The 19962-nt window shown below is 36.6% G+C and overlaps 1 protein-coding gene across 3 annotated transcripts in view; it reads right to left on the reverse strand.

Moving 5' to 3' along the window:
* VPS13C (vacuolar protein sorting 13 homolog C) overlaps positions 1–19962 on the reverse strand; it is a 74661-nt gene that overhangs the window by 38286 nt on the left and 16413 nt on the right. For all 3 annotated transcript variants that reach the window (XM_038146792.1, XM_038146791.1, XM_038146793.1), the window contains 29 exons: positions 19541–19676; positions 18924–19018; positions 18176–18318; positions 16813–17005; positions 16543–16657; positions 16048–16184; positions 15226–15352; positions 14519–14636; positions 14040–14169; positions 13702–13780; positions 12842–12981; positions 12136–12289; positions 11657–11733; positions 11420–11479; positions 10654–10807; positions 10381–10497; positions 9327–9430; positions 8859–9026; positions 7796–8100; positions 7401–7548; positions 6596–6704; positions 6018–6151; positions 5570–5726; positions 4838–4917; positions 3973–4032; positions 2753–2918; positions 1548–1664; positions 932–1035; positions 343–510 (listed from right to left, as the gene is read on the reverse strand). In XM_038146792.1, the coding sequence (XP_038002720.1) occupies positions 343–510; positions 932–1035; positions 1548–1664; positions 2753–2918; positions 3973–4032; positions 4838–4917; positions 5570–5726; positions 6018–6151; positions 6596–6704; positions 7401–7548; positions 7796–8100; positions 8859–9026; positions 9327–9430; positions 10381–10497; positions 10654–10807; positions 11420–11479; positions 11657–11733; positions 12136–12289; positions 12842–12981; positions 13702–13780; positions 14040–14169; positions 14519–14636; positions 15226–15352; positions 16048–16184; positions 16543–16657; positions 16813–17005; positions 18176–18318; positions 18924–19018; positions 19541–19676 (3795 nt within the window). The remainder of the gene's footprint in view (positions 1–342; positions 511–931; positions 1036–1547; positions 1665–2752; positions 2919–3972; positions 4033–4837; positions 4918–5569; positions 5727–6017; positions 6152–6595; positions 6705–7400; positions 7549–7795; positions 8101–8858; positions 9027–9326; positions 9431–10380; positions 10498–10653; positions 10808–11419; positions 11480–11656; positions 11734–12135; positions 12290–12841; positions 12982–13701; positions 13781–14039; positions 14170–14518; positions 14637–15225; positions 15353–16047; positions 16185–16542; positions 16658–16812; positions 17006–18175; positions 18319–18923; positions 19019–19540; positions 19677–19962) is intronic.

Raw genomic sequence — 19962 nt, forward strand, 5'->3', positions numbered from 1 at the left:
TGTGTTTAAATATGAAATTCCTAATTCAACCACACTTGTTTCAAAAGAGAAAAACGTTAAAATCATGAATATGCTTACACATTGTTTAACTGTGTAATTTTTAAGATATTATTAAAGCTATCAGCTCCATTCATTACTTCTGGAGCTATCAGCTCCATTCATCATTCTCCTTGGCAATCTTCTGTAAAGCAGTGCAACTTAAGTGGTAACTCTTCAGCAAAATACTTCTATGTGCTTACACATCAGCTCACCACCAGGTACAGGTCAGAAAGAGCTAACTGCATTTTATCTCAATAAAAAGAACTTTTAATGTCAAGAAAAGAACTTAAACTAATGTCTTACCAAGAGAGACATAAAGAACTTATGTAGGTAAATTATTTGGATGCAGCCCACTTTCAGAGACATTTTACCATCCACCCTTGACATATCAGCATAGGCTTCCCCTGCAGTGGCATCTGGATAAAGTGACATGTGAAATCTAAACACTTCATCTCCCATGATGGAGACAGCCTAGAAGATTAAGTCCACATAGTTAATACTACCTGGTATTTCTGAAACAAAAAATATTTCCCCAAAAAGATCCACAGCAACTTATCAGCAGTACTTGGACATGTGGTAGGCACAAAAGGAAACAGAATCATCTATCTTAGAGTACATGCCTCTTCTCACTTGCTTATCTAGAGCCCATTTTATATTTAACCCCTGCTACTCAGAATTAAACATACCAGTGTAAACATAACTAAAAAGAACTAAACATTAAATGGAAGAATGTTTTGCTTCTCTGAGGGGAAGGAAATTAACCAATAAATTTTGCTCAGTGTTACATTGTACATTTCATTCTGTTGCACAGTAAATTAAACTACAGTACTGTCACTAAATCACTTGGAAAACTGTGTCTTTTCAGCTGTTTACAGTCTGCTCAACACATTACCTTTTTATGGATTGTTTTTGGATCAACATTTGTAATTACAATGTCCTCAAGTCTGGAGAACACTTTAATCTCTTTAGGCTTCATAGCCACAGATGCATCCATTCCTGAATGAAAAAAAAGAAAGAAGGAAATAAATGCACTTCAACAAATTTTTAAGTAAACATTTCTGCTAAAAAGCAAACAAACAAACCAGCCCCCAGAATGATTTACTACTGAATATAAATAACAGATCTTAATCAAGCCTTCTGCTATGTAAGTCTGAGAGAGAAGTCAGGGCCTTATTGCCCATGACCAAGTTGCCAACATAACTTGATTCTAAGAGTAGAATACAATTCCCCAACACTATCTAGGATCTAGCTATTAAAAAAATAGAAGTCTGTGTTATCTAAAACATAGTGCCTTCACTTCTTTTAATTTTACTACACTTAGAAATCGTCTTCGTTTTGAGTCAAACATTTTTTTCCTTGCAGATCATTTCATACAATCAAAATATATTTAAACACATGTTAGAGACACCTGCAGTGCACACACTGGCCTTTCAGAAGTGAATGGAGGCAAACAGCCTATTTCTGGCTACAGCCAGCTTCATCTAATATGTAAATAAAAACCACCTTACCTTGGATTCTAATGTCTGCAATTCTACAGGTCTGATCACACACTGTAATACTGAATGCATTTAGCTTTGCAGTGAGCTTTAATTCAGAGACATCATCATGGGCTGCATCACCTGACACTGGATAGGAAACACAAGAGACATACAAGGAGTTCAAATATTACAAGCCCACTGTTTAAAACAAACATTAGACCAGTAGTTTTGTAAATACATGAACTATTCAAAAGCAACCTACAGTCATTCCCTAAAAGATATGATAATCCTTGGTCAAAACATGAAAAAAGTCATTTATTAAGAGTTTCCTTCAGGCACACAAACTGTCACTAACCAACACAGGCAAAAAGCCATCAAGATGATGTCTTTTTCTCCTTACTAACACCTAGTTTTCATGCATTAGTTGCTGAATGCAGTACACACTACATTATTTGAAACACTGTCTCATCACATGAGAAGTGCTCCTCTCTGTGTCAAGTAGCAAAGCCAATTTAGGCAAATTAGCTGCAGCAACACTGCACAAACAAAGTGGAACAGCCACTGTAGTCATCCCGATAGTTTTAGGATTAGAAAACCTTGAATTTCACTACAACACTACAAGCACCACTACAAATTAGCTGCAGCAACACTGCACAAACAGAAAATGGAACAGCCACTGTAGTCATCCCAATAGTTTTAAGAATAGAAAACCTTGAATGTCACTACAACACTACAACACAGGACCTGACAAAATATTCAGGAGCTTCCTTTCAAAAACTCTTACTACTTCAAGGTTACAAGACCCATACTTAAAATAAACACACCACCCCTTCAGTTCAGAACTTCTCTTTGCTTCCCCAGAGCAGTATTTATTTTCAGCAATGTAAGCACTCTTTAGAGCCTTCAGATTGCAAAGCTACATGGTTGTGACACTAAACTTTTGGAAAGGCTGCACACTGCAACATCATTTATTCAACTTTCATTATAAAAATCAGACCACCACCCAGGGAAAAGTTATATTGAGTAAGGAGAACTTGTAAAATTAAGCAACAGGAAAAATGTCTGCTGTGTTTTTGCATTTTTAAAATAAGATTATTTTCTCCCCATTTACAGTTGTGCATGCTTTGTTTTCCACCAAATAGACTGCAATGCTCTCATTGGAAATAATATTCTTTGAAACTGAAGGTGAGATGCTGTTAAACAAGAGAAGTACAGCCTGCTTAATATGACATTACCTGGTCTAAGAGTGCTTCCTTTTTCCTGTTCTTTCATTTGAGGCTTGTGCTCTGATGATTTCTCAGTACTGGGAAGACCACCTGATGGAACACTGAAGGTGAGGAAACTCATGATGGAAAGCAAAGCCTCTGTGTGAAGTACTATATCCAAACATGAAAAGATGACCTAAAAGGAAGGCAAGGAGGCAAAGTCATTATACCCTAACAACTCAGAGTTGCTGTCACAGAAGCAAGGAAAAAGCCTCTTACTCAATTTCACAAGTATTTCACTCTTCTATCTCCATCCCCTTCACCTCCACAAGCTCCAGGACATATGAGGGAGCTCGGGAAGGGAAGCTTACAGCAGCTACAGAGGATCTGTGCCAATCTAGAAACTGATGCCTCATGTGGTTATGCCTTTTCAGGACACTATCTCGAGTTCTGCTGTATTTCACTGCGATGCAATTCAGCACTTTGACTGACAACTTCAGAACCACATGTCAAGATGTTTTAGGAGATATAGTAAAACAACAACAACAAAAAAAACCCCACTGAGATTCAGAATTTGCAATCAGAACAGGGAGTGTGTGAGCAGCAGCTACTGCTGCCAGTATTACTTAGTGAAACCCAGCAGCAGTCACTTATTCCACACAAGGCCCTCAAGAAGCAGCTTGACCCACCACTACTGTTTTAAAGGAAACATTTTAAAAGCACAGTGGCATGCTTACTCCAGGAGTCACAGCAGCCACAGAAAATTACTCATGAATAGCTGCTTTCAGGAGAAGTAAAAGGACTAATTGCACTCAAGACCCCTGAGAATGCTACTTAGATATTCCAGCTCACATCTCAATTTCACTGTTACTGTTACAAGCTCAGAAACAAGGCCCTGGCTTATCCCTCAGCCAAGTGGATCACCCCAGAAACAAAGCACATGCTAAAGGCCTCAGTTAAAATTCATGGGGACATTTTTCTAACCAGCAAAAAATGTATTGTTTTTAGTTTAAAGAAATTATTATAATAAATACTTCAGTAAAAAAAATATTTTTTTCTACCTGGATTTGTCTTTGAAGTAGTTAACTATAAAGCAGTAGGTTTTAATGATGAGAGTCAGGGCTTTGGTTTTGGGGTTGCTTTTGTTCCCTTTTTTTTCCTCCTCAACGAGAAGAAAAAAGGGAGTAACATACACAGCTGCTATGATTCAAAAAGCTTAAGAAAACAAATTTAGTACATCCAGTACTTACACTGATATTTTGCTTGGTGCTTTGGTAAGTAGTAACAAAGTCTGGTCCATCAGGATCAGCCTAAAGGGGAAAAAAAAAGAAAAGGGACACAGTCAGTCTCGATTGAATTAGCCAATAAATAATATTAATTATGAATAACTTTATTAACTGAATTATTTTAATTTAGGCCACACACAAGGATTATTCCAATTGCAAAAGAAAACAAAGGAAAGTGATGAAGCCTGAACAAACAAGTTCTACAAAAAATGCACAAGCAAGGTAACCAGAATGGTTTACTCACAATGTTCTGCTCAGGGACATTTCACAGCACATATTTTGTGAAAATTCAACTGGCTAGTTACAAAATTTGTCTCATCCAGAATCTATTTAAACTGGATCAATTTATGCTTAATACTTTGCTAGCACAAATTCATCTATTTTTCACTATGTAAATGATGCCAGTCCAGGTAAGAGTATTGAAGACCCCACTGGTTCTACAGCCTATCAGATTCCCAAGTATTCATGCAATTTTTAAAGGCTTTTTTAAGCTACCAACATATCACTCTTCAAATGTCAGTTTTATCACCTGTAGGGTCACTGTTCCCTTGCACAGGCCAAGACCATCACACCTTAAGTTTCACACAGGTACTCATTTGTGCTGTACACACAGAACACAAACAAATATTTGTCTTGCCAGTGATTTCAATAACACCATTGACTTATGAAGCTAGAGCTGTATGGAAGCAGTGGAGAATTAAATGAAACATTAAACTGAAAAACAGGTATTTGGGAGAAGGCCTAGTTAAGTTTTAGATACAAATCTACAGGCTGAGTATGGAAGCCTTACTTTACTCCCCATGTAATTTTACTGAAAACGTATTGAAACCTTAATATATTCCATTTTCAAAAGATGGTCATCTGTCTCGCTTGAGGAATTAAGAATGCAAAGAGGATCTCCTTTTGAGTCTGCAAACAAAGAAACAAAAATGTGAAGTGTTTCCACTCAAGCTTTACTCCACCTATGCAATGTCTCCATGCTAATTCTCTATTACATACTAATTAGACATCTTTCTTGTTGAAACAGTGAAAGTAAACAGCTATTTTCACTGAGAAGCTACACATGAAGCATTATTTTGTGAAATGCTAAAATGTAATTCTCAATTAAACTACTAAAAACTCACTTATCTTGATCTTGAAGCATGACTTAAAATTGAAAGTTCTTTGCATTCCTACCTTCATGTTTTCAGACTCAAAACCTTACTTTTCTACTTTGGCTAAATGGCTATTTCAGTCATCACTTCACTGCCACTTGGAATTGTTACCTGACCAACCAAAGAAGCATTTCCAATGCTGCCAGAACTGGTCATAAAGCACAGAATCAGAAGCTCATCAAAACCCACTGAGCAGTTGGAATACTTCTCAGGAACACCATTCCTGCTCAAAATACTCAACTCACTCAAATACATTAACTCTAACTCTAGCAATGGCAGTAAAACAGATTCATTCTATCAAAATTACCCTTTCCCCCCACCATTATTGGTTTAGGACATGTTATCCTCGGGCTATAAATCCAGTTGCACACACTCTACTGACTGTTTCAGTTCCCTAGAAGACTTACCATGTATTTCAGTGCATCTCATTGTAATTTTTTTCAGATACGCTGCTGCAGCCAATTCATGATTTCTAATTTTGGTTTTGGTCCCAAGCTGTAGCACAGTTAGAATATGTAATGGATATCTCTCCTTCTGAACCTGCTTCATCAAGGTTATTACAACCTTGAATATGGAAAGGGAAATAAGTTCAATATTTCAGTGAAGCTGTTCAGACACAGCAGGCAGTTATAAACAGGCTAAATGTGAAACACAGTATTAAGCTAGACATTTTGCATTTTTATAAACAGACCATATAGAACCAATTTGCTAAAGATTTCCCCTGGCCCCAGCTCTGTTCCTCGTTTGTTTTCTTTTAGTTGCCAAGTCAAACTGTTAAAATGGACTTCATAGCTCACTATTCTAAGGAACAGATGAGTACTGGGTTCAGATTAAATTGTACAGATGGATACTTACCTCTTTAATTTCAAAATTAAGCAGCATATTGATTACATCTTCATTTAATGTTATTTTCATCTTTTCAGACAGCATTCCTTCCGAAACACTCTTATCCTGTATCAAAACTGATCTCTCCAGTTCTTTCATTTTACCTGGAACATTCAATACAGTGCTTAACTTTTGAAACTGCCACCATTTGTTTAGCTCAAGAAACACATCCAATTCTTTTATTCATTTAAATGGATTACATTCACCTAAGATAAGCTAGTAATATTTCCATAAGCAGAGCCTTTAACTTCAGAGCATGAAAAGGAAATAGAAACATGTTCTGGCAACAAGATGACTCTGACATCTCAATACCTTGCTAGTTCCTTGATAACTTAGCTAATACAATTACCAAATTTTGTCTTGTAATGTTTCCAATTTTTTGGAGTATCAAAGTATGAACACTGTCCTTGCAAAATTGAAGAGTTTATCAATTAGACCCAGCTTATTACCATATTCTCAAATCTAAACTTTTTTTACAGATAATAAATGCTTTTCCTTACTCCTTAAAGCAAACACACTTAGTATTCACAACAAATTCCATCTCTGACCTTCCTTTTGCAGTACTGATTTTGCATCCTTTCGAGTTTCTTCTGCTTCACCCAGGTTTTCCGTCAACACTTTGAGACAGACATTCAAATCCTCTTGACTTAACACAACCTGAAAAGTTGCAGATCACAATTCTCAGGAAAAACACATTGTTCCTTGAACTTATCACCTGCTAACAAAGCAGAACAATGTTTCCTGGCAAGAAGAGTGCTTATTTACAGCTGTTTTGCCAGCAGAATCATCCCTTCAATAAGAAAATTAAATTCTTTCAACCACTTATTGTAAAAGTCCGAGGAGATTAATGGTTTTGACCTCCAGTACTGGATCAATATACACTGCAGCATTTAATGCCCCTGTGCTTTTAATACATTCCTGTAAATTACATGCCCCTTCATAATATTTTCATTTCAGTTTCACCCGAGATGCCCCTGGTACTTTCTTTCACAGTACATAAAATGCCACAAGAAACAAGTATCCCACTCAAGGGTGATGCGAAGGTAGGAAGCTGGAGTTACTAAAGCAAATGTTTGCATTAATTTAAACTCCTCTCAAGAAGATTCTGTTTCTAAAGAAGAAAAACCAAAAACACTTCAAAGAATTCTTGTTCAGAGAACTGGTCACAAAAAAACATTTATGTGATCCCCTCAAACCACTACATTGATCTAGGTGGGGTTAAATCCTATTTCTTTGCTGGAATCCATTCCACACTTACTAAAAATTAGCAGCTTGTTGCCCCTTTGTGCCCAGAAATAACATTAAGGGTTGCTCTCACAGTAAGTATCATCACCACCTTCTCACAAGACTTACATTCATTGTATCCAGATACCCTGTGACCTCCAACACTGGTAACTTGTGAAACCAAGCTGCAGAGAGATTCCGTTTCACAGACAGGCTTAAATTAATAGGGTGAAGTATCTGAATATCTGGATGTGACAGATCTGTCTCCAAAGTGATCCTTGAAACACAGAAAGGAAAAAAAAGAAACCAGTTGGAAAGTTGGAAGTCACATGTTAGATTTTCAAAAACCTTAAAATCTCAAATGCAGCACCCAACACTTTCCCTAAGCAGAACAGTTTCTGATTTTATTACTGATCTAACTGCTCTAAGATAAAAGGCATTTTAATACCAAATCTTTGACACTAGCACCAACCATGGTTTCTAGGCAAGAACATTAATGTTCTACAGAGTATTAGTCATCATACCTCGATAGTTTCAGCTTTGTCAGCTGCACATCCATTTTGTCAATGACTGGAGGGAGTGAACTGCCTTCTGAGGACACCAAGACAAACTGGTTCTGAACCTTAATCAAGCCAAGATCTATTACTATTGCATTGGGAGAAATGGAGGACTGGGGGATAACTATAACTGGTGCTTTCAGGTGAATGTCCATTGCAAGCCGAAAACTCCTTTGGGCCAGGTCTTTCACACTGGTAGCAGCCTTTTCTGCAGCTTGGACTGTAGCAGCACTCAGTGTCTCCTTGGCTGTCTGGAAGTTGTTCAAGAAGGTCTAGAAAAGCAGTTGAAGAAAATGGAGAAATGTCTGTGAATAGTTTTTACTGTAGGTTACTTTCTCATTTTTCACCATCTTCCACCAATTATGCTGCTAGTCTGTTGAATTTTCCCCAGGAGAAGACAACGGAGTGCCTTCTGCATGACCTCTAAAGGAGGGTCCAAGAAGTACTAACCAGTGCAATCCACTTATTCTAAATTCATCTCTATTTTTCCTTCTTTCCTTAGCTACAAGACTCTTTAGCTCATTAGCTTTTAGCTACACAATTTTGAAAGCATTTCTTGCCCTCCCTGAATACTACTGAATTCCTATTAAAGAACCTATTGAATGAGTGAAAGCCCACTGGTGCTTTATTGAAAAAGCTATCATTAGGGTACTCAAACACACTGATATTTAACACTGGTTAATCTGCAGGCATCATGACACCTACCTTGCAGAAAGATTTGCCTCTAGTGTTAGCTCTGATATGTCTGCAATGAACTCAGAATTTTGCTAGGGTGGAAAGGGCAGTAAACATAAAACCACCAAACTACCCCAAGAACACCAAGTTTTTCTCTATTTCCAAAAGTGAGGGTGGGAAGCAACCCAATTGAAATTTAAATCAGTTACTTACCAAAGTTTTTAACAGTACACAGGAAAAATTAAACCCATCCCTTCTCTTTCAGAAAATTAAACCTAACACTTGCACTGACAGCCCAGCCCAGAAGACTAATCTGAGAATGCTGCAGAAACATAGAAAGGGAAATAAGACTTACCAGGAGAGACATGAGAAATTTGTGAAGATACACCAGCTGGATGCAGCCCACTTTCAAGCACACAGTACCATCCACTTTTGACATGTCAGTGTAGGCTTCTCCCTCAGTTGCATGAGGATTTAATGTCAGATTGAAACTGAAAACTTCATCTCCCACTATAGACACAGCCTAGAAAGAGAGAAACAGCACCCATCAGCCATCAGCAGCTTCTACAAAGGTAATAACACAAAGAACTAAAGATACCATCAGCCTATCAGACTACAAGTTAGATTAGTAGTTTTTCTAATCCTTTCAGACATCCTTTCTTGTAAAATGAACATTTTTTCTTTATGATGTATCTTATTTGAAAATACTTATTCATGACAAATCAAATACTTTTAGAAGAGTGGAACGTGTATTACATTTCACTTTTACACACATCAACCTAACCAAGAATCAAGTAAAAGTTAAAATCTTATAGTTGAGTACTTTTTTATGGAGCGTCCTGGAATCAACGTCTGTGACAACTATGTCCTTAAGTCGGGCAAAGAATACAGTGTGGCTTGGCTGAAGGCAAAGAGATGAGTCAAGACCTGCAAAGTACAAAAATAGAAACAGAGTCTTGCACAGCAGAAGTAACAGTTATTTTCAGGGTGGGGACACCAGCAGAGGAAGTGAGGAAAAGTTACTAAGTTACTGACTGTACTACAGCTTCAACCAAAGCAAAATAGAAATACTTCTAATACAAACATGTCTCAATGCCAATCATCTCTGGAAATAATTGAGCTACTATTCATAGAAAAATACTCAAACAATAACCCACTTTTTAGTAAGCAAGCTATTGAGTGAGTGCATTGAGATTTTCTATCAGGAAACATGTTACTGTACTGAACTATTTGAATCCAATATTTTTGCATACATAATCTTGTGTGAATACATTATATGATTTAGAGATGGGCACAAGCAAAAGACTTCATGAACTGCACTGCTAATCTTGCATATCCCACACTCTTAAATATTCATGAGAGTGTTAGCAACTATGAGGATGGCAGCTAAAGACAGACAGAAGTGAAACTCCCCCAAAGAATTACTGATAGCCCTTCCAAGGGGTAAAACCAATTTAGAAAGCAAAACTAAAACAAGGAACCCAAACAAACCCATAGGGTAAAAACTAAAGAAAACATTTTGAAGGCGTTTTCTTATCCTACAGAATTATTTATCCTAAATAACTTTACGGTATACCATAAAAATATCTTAGTACAACATGAAAAGCCACCCATAATCAAACTCCTTGAAAGAATGAACCTAATCATTTGAGTAATAACATAGCACATCTTTCTAGCTGGAGACCAAAACATTATGACAGACTTGAAGGCTGACTTTGAAAACAAGACAACAAGCCATTCTTGCACAGATAACAATAAATAAGCAAACAAATAAAAACAGATGCTGCATATTTACACCTTTTCCTTTAGTCCAATGATTAGCAATTGCTTTGAAACTAAATTACCAGAGCAGTGATTTCTAATAAAGAATGTAATACCTTGTATCTTGATCTCTGCAATGTTCTTTTTTTCATCACAAATATTTAAACAGAAGGCATCCAGCTTGGCAAAAAGCTTGAAGTCAAACACATCCTTATCCTTGGAAGGTTTAGACACTAGAAATAAGAGAAGGTGGGATTTTCAAGGCACCTATGACTCATATTTTCACTTTCATCTTTATTTCTACAAAGCTAATAGTGTTTCTCTAGATTTGCTTTGCCAGTATGCAAAAAATCCTTCTAGAACTGTCATTTGGATAGTCATAACTGTACCTTTCTTCAATCTAGAGTCATCTTCTTGCTTTTTTTCTTTGGATGGTGTCTCTCCACTTTTTTCACTGCCTGATGGACTAACAGCTGTTAGAAAACTGACAGCAGACATAAGGGCCTCAGTATGCAACAGGAGGTTGAGTGATGAAAATGTTACCTGTTGAAAACATGAGACTCCATATGATCAATCAGTCACTTAGAGGTCTCAGAGTCAGACTGAGGTGCAAAAGCACCCAGTGCAACAGAACCATTCCTTCGAAACAAAAAAGCTACGTGTGGCCAGCAACAGTTCATAAAGGAAAAAGCTTTCTGTAAAGCAGAATGGGGTAAGATTAGAAAATAGGGGAACCCAGCAACAACCCAGCTCTTACAGCTGTAACTGCTAACCTATGACCTCCACAGTACAAAAAAAGAGCGATGCAAAATTAATTTTGTCAAACATAGCTTTGGGCTTGAATGCTCCTGCAATATCAGTACTATGGCAGGTGGCTGACATCTAGATATTTAGAATATGGGTGATCCTCAAAAGATCCACTAAGGAGTCCAAAAGGTAAGTGCGTGCCACATGAGCTAGACAGACACTTTTTCAGCAGTTCAACAGACAAACATTCTGCTCTAAAGTGGCATAAAACTTTTCAATGATGTTTTAACTCCTGAAATCTCCTGCTGGAAGGCAGGAAAACAGGAAACCAAAACAAGTCTTATTAATTCCTCTGTTCTGAGCAAACAAACCAAAAGGAAATAAGCAATAAAATCTGTAAACACTCACTTGAATCATCTGTTCAGTGTTGTTAAAAATTGTCTGAAACTGTGGCCCATTTCTGTCAGCCTGAAAATAATGATTTGCATGAAGATTAATATTAATTTCAACCAGTCACTGTCCTCTTCAGATGACAAAAAATAATCCAACTAGGTCTGAAATAGTAGGTTTAGGACTATATATAGACTATATACTAAGAAGATGTAGAAATGCTTTTAAAATAATTTTAAAAGGCTTTGTGTATACCTTGACATATTCCACCTTCAGAAGGTCTAAGCCAGGCTTGTCTGAGGAACTAATTAGATGAATGGGTGCTTTTTTATCTGTAAAACACCACATGAGATAAATAAGAATAAGGATCATTTCTGTTCTTTCAGAGAACCAAACAATTTGTGCCTTAAAGGTAGGGATTAACTTTCAGTACCATTTGCTACAACACACTGCACCACTAAATACGAGTCACTGGTTTCTCTTTGCTAAATCCAAAATGGCAAATCCCTTCTCCATCCAAAGACTGAGCTCTAAGCCATTTATTTATCCCATAAGCATTTTGGTGAGAGTCCAGAGCTTACAACTGCATCAGTGGCACTAGACTGCAATGGACAGCTGCACATTAACTGGGAAACTGGAACAACATTTGCATTTCAGAGAGCACAAGGCACAGGAGAGCTCCAGCTAATTGCTACACACACACACAAGTCCACTTCTCTGCCACTGCTTATTACCTCCAATGCCATAGTAATCCAAGCTTATTTTCTTCAAATAAGATACAGCTGCTAAATTGTAGGTTTTGACAGTAGCTTCAGTCCCAAGATGCATTACATCAAATACAAGTACTGTTTCCTCAATTTTCTTTTGTTTGGTGAGTTCTACTAAAACCTGGATGAACAAGAAATAGTTATGCCATCTTTTCACATGCAGTATTCTCACCATTTGAACCAACAACACAAGTGCAAGATTAATGCCCTCCCTGCTTTGTTGGAAGCACTGTTTTTATTACAGATTTTAGAGTATACAGTAGAAAGGAGAAGTGATTGATGGTGAAAGATATAAATTAAAAAAATATTTGGGGATTTTCTCTTTGCAAGAGACCTGCCTAGGACTGACTTTATTTCTCTAGTGCAAAATTCCCACTCCCTACCCACTAGTTATGAGTTGGTACTAATTTTTTTCTAGTAAAAATACTCCCATAAGGGACTTTTTCTTCTTTTTTTTAATACATCTGTGTGTATGCATCATGTTTTATTTATATGCATCCTATACAGACAAGAAATATCTCATATGCATAGAAATATGTATGTGCATATGTGAGGGTTTTTTTGCTTGGTGATTATGTTTCTGCATCCACTAATCTGGAGAATACTGGTAAAAATATATTGGATATTTTTTTAAGTATTCTTTAGGCAGGGGAAAACAGAATTACAGACATACTTCTTTAATTTCAAACTTGAGGTGAAGATCTGTCAGTTCCTCCTGAGCTGGCTCCTCTTTTCTTATTTCTGCTCCTTTAATTACTGAACTCTCAGTTGGTTCAGAGCTTTCCTCAAAATCAAAATATTCTTCTTCAGAGTCTACAGAAGCAAAACGACTTTGTCAGTAAACTTTTCCCAGAAACAGGGCTAAGTATCCCGCCTTCTCTTTCCCATTCCAACTGCATTTTTAACAGCATGATCACTCGAAATCTAACTTGATAAAATAAACTTTAGATCTATATTGCTCTGTTACTCACTGGATGAGAAGTGAGCAAAATTAAAGGCCCATTATAGACAGCACTAGAGTCTAAAGGCATCATTAGACTTTAAAGAACACATAAGAAAGTAATAATAAGAGAAACTCCAGGAAACAAGTGTCCAGGTTCCACTATAGGAAGTTTTTGTCTAGAACAGCCATGAAAACACATGCTCAAATCCAGAGTCAAAACAGTAATTTCTCAGTAATGTGTTATTCTAGATCTGCCTTTCCAGAAAAATGAGAGCTTTGCTAATGTGAAACAGTCAGGACAACCTAATACAGTAAGTATTTACAGTTCACTCATTTGAAGAGGTTGCTTATGCATAATAACAATTTTTTTTTAAGAAGTGGGTTTGCTTTTTAGAAAAAGTAAGTTTATTCTTTTGAGGTAATATCAGCATCTTAATTAACTCTCCTTATGCACTTGAGGGTAGATATGACCCACCATGCTCATCTCTGTTGTCCTTACCTGTTTCAACATCAAGAACAGCACGAAAACATTAGCTATTCCCTAAGTTATGGCCTGCTACCTTTAGAAAGGCACATCTGTAGCCTCTTACCTGACACTATTTCTGCTAACAACTGGGGGGTACTAAGCAGCCCTTTACCAACAACAGGAATTGTGGGAATAGCTGGTACCTGGAGGGAAAGAAAAGAGCAAAATAACCAACACAGTACTTTAAAGTTTATATAACTTGGTATGTTCATATTTTTTACTGATGGTCAATGTTCCAATGCCTTCCCCACATTGTCTGGCAAGGTCAGGACAATGACAAAGGCTCCACCTTTGTTTAAGGAAGCCCAGAATGTTCTGATGGTAATTCAATGAAGACACTAATGATGGTTTTTTTGCTTGTTTGGGGTTTTATTAAAGTTTTTTTAGCTGTAGTCAGCTTACCTTTGTGCTTGGAACTGACACAGATGACTTCTGAGGCAGTGGAATGCTATCAATCAGATCAGAGATTGCCTTGATTTTCTGGTCAGAGAGTCTGACGTGCACCAAAGGAAGTCCACCTGACACTTTAAACCTTTTTAAAAAGACCAACTGATTAAACTCCTATACAAAAGGTACCAATTCCTCATTTAAATCTTAACAATATGGATACTCCTATATATAGATGACATCACAGTAAAGCCATGGATTCTGCATTAAAACAGGACTTGGACTTAAGCAGTAGTCAGTAACCAGCAAAGGCTTCAGGGAACCACCACCCAAAAAAGATTAAAAAGATTTTGCCAACACTAGTAACCTTTTTTGGGTTCTTAGTTAATACATTCAAATTACAAAGTGCAACTGAACCTTTAGGGAAAAGGCAGCTTTCTTTTCTCTATGTACAAAGCAATTCTGAACGAGTCTTTTCAACATTAATACATTACTTTGCCATCCTGGAATCTCTTTCCACCATTGATTTTGCCAACTGTACATGAATATCCATAGGCTGCAAAATGTGTAAAGTTGATGGATGTTGAAAACGAGCCTTCTTCCAGTCTTCACCTGAAAATGTCCAGTAAATTTGGATTAAAAAAAAATCACTTGCTAATTGCTTTAATTAAGGTATCATTAAAGTAATCAAATGGCATCACTAGGAGGGTCAAAAAACCAACTAAAGAAACCTAAAACAACTAAGGTCAAGTATTTAAAGAGCTTTTAATCCCATTTGTGAACACTACTGCCTTAGCAGCACTAAACCCAATGAAAGATGTATGTACATTGACCTCTAGAAAAACAAATGGACAGACTGATAAAAGATAGAAGAGCAACCTAGCATTCTGTTGATTACACAAACTAAAGTAAAGAACTAAGGCAAATCACAGCTGTGCTTTTCCTGTGTATGATGGAAAACATAATAGTTCTTTTTATACATTCATTGCTACCATTGAAGTGATGAACAGGTCCAAACAAAAAATGAGCAGAAACTAACCAATTTTTTCAAAGTTTGGCACCCAACGTGTATTATAACCTATCTTTTCATTAACTACTGATTTTAGTTTGTCTTTTTTTCTTTGAAAAACATATCTATTTATTACAGGTAGGTAGCCTTTGACAATCTTTTGCATAAACAGCAGCTATGTTGTTTTGTTACCTTTTCTTCCAAAAAGAAGTTGCACATTTTTAATTTTCACATCAAATTTGTCATATGCTTTGTCCATAATCTCCTCTAAAGATGAAAAGTTAGAGGCTTCACTAGTGTCTTGATTTATGCTGTTCAGCTAAACACATGAAAAACAAAATAAAAGTTATATCTTTAAAACAGACATGTGCTATTCATTCTAGCGAAGATGAAAAGATAATTCATAGGGGTTAATAATATACATTTGGACTCTTACAGAGAAATATATTAAATCATTTCACTTACTCTAGCTAAGTAGATTTTTTTGTTGTTACTTCTTAATTGTTACACTTAATTCAAGCTATTAAAACTTTTTTCACTAATCTATAATTTCACTTAGAGAATAGAACTAAAATAAATATTTAATCAGTCATTAAATCAAGTAAAATGATTGCAATCTTTCCATTTTAGAGAAAGAATTAATTTTCAAAATTCAAGAGAAAAATTATCTTCTCTTTTATTAATAAAAAGCTATAATTTTACAAAAAAGGAAATAAAAGTTCATGTATTCTGCTGAAGAAATGAAAGATACTAAATGATAAGGTATTACAATCATGATTGTAACATGAACATGTTTCCTGGGGAGGAATAACTAGTACAAGTACATCATAGATACCCTAACAACTCTGATCAAACTGCTGACCCAAATCTATTTGGTTAGAAATATGCTAAGATAAAAATATCTTGACACAGATGATCACCCTGCCTTCTGAGAGCAAGATGCTTCCAGATGACAGCTATGTTAAAAGAGAATATTTGCTTCCCCTGAGGTTATAAGAAATGCCATTTATATACCTGAAATGTACCAAAGTCCAAAATCAGCAAATCTGAATTTTCATGGTAGAAACCCGTCCGTGGAACCACAAGGTAGGAAGGTTTCAGATTGATCTTCAAGTCGAGGACTTTCCTCATTTCGATAATATGAGCTAATCCTTAAACAAAAAGGAAAGGCCATGGAAATGTCAATGCTACTCACAAGTGAAACAGTTGGGGCAGTCAGCATATAAAAAGATGTTACCTGAAAGATAAAGCCTCTTGAATCAAGACTTTGATAGCATTCTACTGGCCTCTTACTAAACTCAATGCTCCTTCCCACAAAACACTCACAGACTCTCCAAGCAATGAAATGAGAAGTAATTAACACTATCCCAGCTGAAATGAGGACACCAACTCAAGGAAAAATGCCAATCCTACTATTTAGTCATCAATCAAAACATAAGCCAAGTGTTTGGGCAATCACATGGAAATGTTTTAAGGGTTCACCTTCACTGAGATTTGTTACTATCTCACCTGTAGCAGTTCTTTCCTTGATTTCCTCCAGTTTCATTAATGTGGCTGTCGTTAATCTTTCAAGATCCATTCCCTTACTTGTCTGAAAGAATTCTACCATTGCATTTATTGTTCTCTTAAAAAAAAAAAAAAGGACAAGATTTAGCATTATATATCATTACACATATAAGTCACTCAACAAAAACTCAAAATCAGATCTGGCCAGAGCCAAGAGAGTAAGAGCAGAGAAAAAGGACTCAGAAACACCTGAGAGTTTTGGATACTACTCACTGCATCATATTTTACTTCCACAGGCTGCGATTCAATAGTAAGGCTCTGGTCAGCTGTACTGTCCTCTGGGTTAACATCAAACTCAATCTTAAGCAGAGAAGATTTGCTATCCCCTATGGAAGCCACAAGAGATGGTACAATGTTTTCTTGTCTCAGGCCTGTAACATACCAGTTTTCAAGCTTTGCTTCAACCCTAAAGAAAATGAATAGTTAAAAATACTTAATTGGGCAAGGGTCAGAATCGGCTGCAAGAGAAAAGAAAGGCAGAATATTTATGTTACATAAATAAAACATGTAGGAATGTTTACTACTGTGTATGGATGTAAAAAGCAGTTACAGACTTCTTTTGGTGCAAATGGAAATTCTGTACTGAGAACTGCCCTGACAGTAGTGTTAAGTGGAGTCTGTAGGAAAACACCTTTGAAGAAAGCCATTGAACACCACCAAACCACACCAGCTTCACACATCCTTAGAAGTACCTACTACAATAGAAACTGATTTTCAGGTTCTGTGCCTCCACCATTGAAATCCCTAACTTTGGGAGGCAATGTATTTGGCCATAACCAGTGTCATGTGCCTGGCTCTGTTGAGATAACTGAACTATATTTTTTGTCAGAAACATAACACTTATAAGACGACCTGTTCTACTGCTTCAGTCTTGACAACTAAATTTTATGGCATGCATTTATGTAAATTAATGTCAAAGTTCTTTGTTTCTGTGCAGCATGCAAGCTGCACCTTGAAAACCCCCAGAATGGTTTTCAGCAAAAATATTTCAAGTGTCAGTGGCTGAGCTGGTGATCTTACGTATCAAGCCTGAACTGAAGGAACTGCAAATGAAAGTAAAAAGTGCACAGATTCATTTTCCAGACACTGGCAATCTTAGTCACTGACTGTGTAATCCAATAATTTTTGTTCAGTATTTCTGGTGTGGCCTCTCTTAAAACACAGGAAGGTCTCAGTATCTTGGGCTCCAGCTGATCTCCTACCTACAGCACAAACACATAATTTTTCATTTCTGTAGGTAGGAGTAACACATTCACTAGCATGGCTGGAGTGTGTTGGCCACACATTTCACATGGCTTAGCTATCACTTCCCAAAAGTCATATTCAGCACTTCAACACTTACATTCAAGAACAAGGTTGCCATTGTTCATGAAGACTAGCAGACAGCATTCCCTTCTTCCTTCCATTCTATGTTATTCACCAAATTATATTATTTACAACAGAGTACAATTACAGAATGCCAACAAATTTACAAGGCCATATACAACAAGCACTACCCAAGAAAGGTTAAGAAGCTGGGGAGTGGGGTGAGGGGGGCAATGATGTTTCTACAAAAAGAAAATACCAATCCAATTACTTAAGGGCTTGTGCTCCTGGGCGCTGTGATATTTTGGTACTCAGATCAATTATCTGTACTTTTAGAGTTTCTGCCACATTCTTGTCTTCTTTAATTGTAAGAGAAGTGCTTAACAGCTTCAGTGTCACAACATGGGCAACATACTAGTGAGAAGAACAGAGGAAACGGAAGTTAGTCATCTCAATAAGAAAAAAAATTCAGAACTCCTCATTTTAACAAACTAAAATGTGTCTAAGTTTTTCCAGTCAACTAAGATTAGAAACTCATCTCTATGCAGAAAGCAAAGTACAGATTCTTTACTTTATTTAATGTTTACCAATCATTTCTTAACATAAAATAGTGTTGTTCAATAAATGCAGAACAAATATAGTCTCATTCTTGTCAGCATTAAGGATTTTTTTTTAAAACCCTGAAGCAAGCATAGCTAAACTACATTCAGAAGAGGACTCACTAGATGAACCAAAATCATAATAACCCAAATAAATAACTACATTTCAGAAAACATGGCTTTTATGCCTTTATTTTCTTTCTGCTAAATGTCAAGTCTTGGCCTTGCCAAGAGAGGGTTCTGACTTCCCAATATATGTACCATTTTATGACTGCATACATCAGCAACTTCAGAAGGATCAAATAATATTTCCTACCTGAATTTGAAGCCTTCATCTTTCTTCAGGGTAGTGAGAGAGCTGAAGGCATCTTTAATTTGTTGTGTGGTTTGTTTTTTTAAACCATCCCGTAGGTTGCTTACCTGCTTTGGTAATGAAAGGTGATGGGAGCTGTCACTATATCCAATAGCAGTATAAAGTTTAGCTTTCTCCTCTGGTGTCATTAGTTCATCAATAGCTGAAAACAAAAAACCCACATAATTTGCACCTTAGTAAATAATAATTACTTCTCTTCACATCTGTCTCCTCCTGCTTCAGCTGTGGTGACTTTCCATTGATTCTTCATATTGCACTCAATTCCAGATTGTGAAATAATTCACAAAAGAGTCTTCATATATGGTGGTACAGATGTGGCACAGAAATCAATTCGATTTTTATTACAAAAGTATCCATAGCACCTCATGATGAAAACAGATTCCAGGAATTTTAGTAGATCAAACCTCTGATCCAGACAGCAAATCACCAGAAACAGAGTATTCCAATTGTTGCCAATTATCACTATAGCTCTTAAGTGCCATGTTTTTCTCCTCACCAAGGTTCTGAAAAGCTTATGGCCAATTTAGAAGAATGCCTTATTTGCCAGCTCAATATTCAGTAAGAGGTGCCATAAAATGCACTGCTTATGCCATAGCCTCTCCTGCACAGATTTTAATGTATAAGAAGATGTAAATCTCTCTAGTGCATTACAATCTACACTTACTTTCAGGTACGAGTGATTCTTCATCTTCTTTAATCCTAGATTCTCTTTTACCCCAGAAACCACTAAACCATCCTCCACTTTTCTTTTCTGCTTCAGTGCCCTTCTTCTTCAGTAGTTTTTGTCCTGACCTTATTGTCTACAAACCAAAAATTAAAACAAATTGGACAATACATAATTTATAATTTATAGTATTACTATTTATAGTATACTTATAATTTATATAATTTAGTACATAGTTTATAGTATTACTATTTTTCTGTAAATAATCCATGTATGTGTGCATGTTGAACATGCATTTAACTGAGAGACAGCAACACCACACCACAAGGAATTAAGAGCTCTTTGACTCACCAGACAGAGCCAAAAAGAGAACCAGGGTGAGGGACATGTCTCTGTGTATCTGTGCATGCACAGACACAAGG

The sequence above is a fragment of the Motacilla alba genome, chromosome 10 (genome assembly GCF_015832195.1).
Source record: "Motacilla alba alba isolate MOTALB_02 chromosome 10, Motacilla_alba_V1.0_pri, whole genome shotgun sequence".
NCBI lineage: Eukaryota > Metazoa > Chordata > Aves > Passeriformes > Motacillidae > Motacilla > Motacilla alba.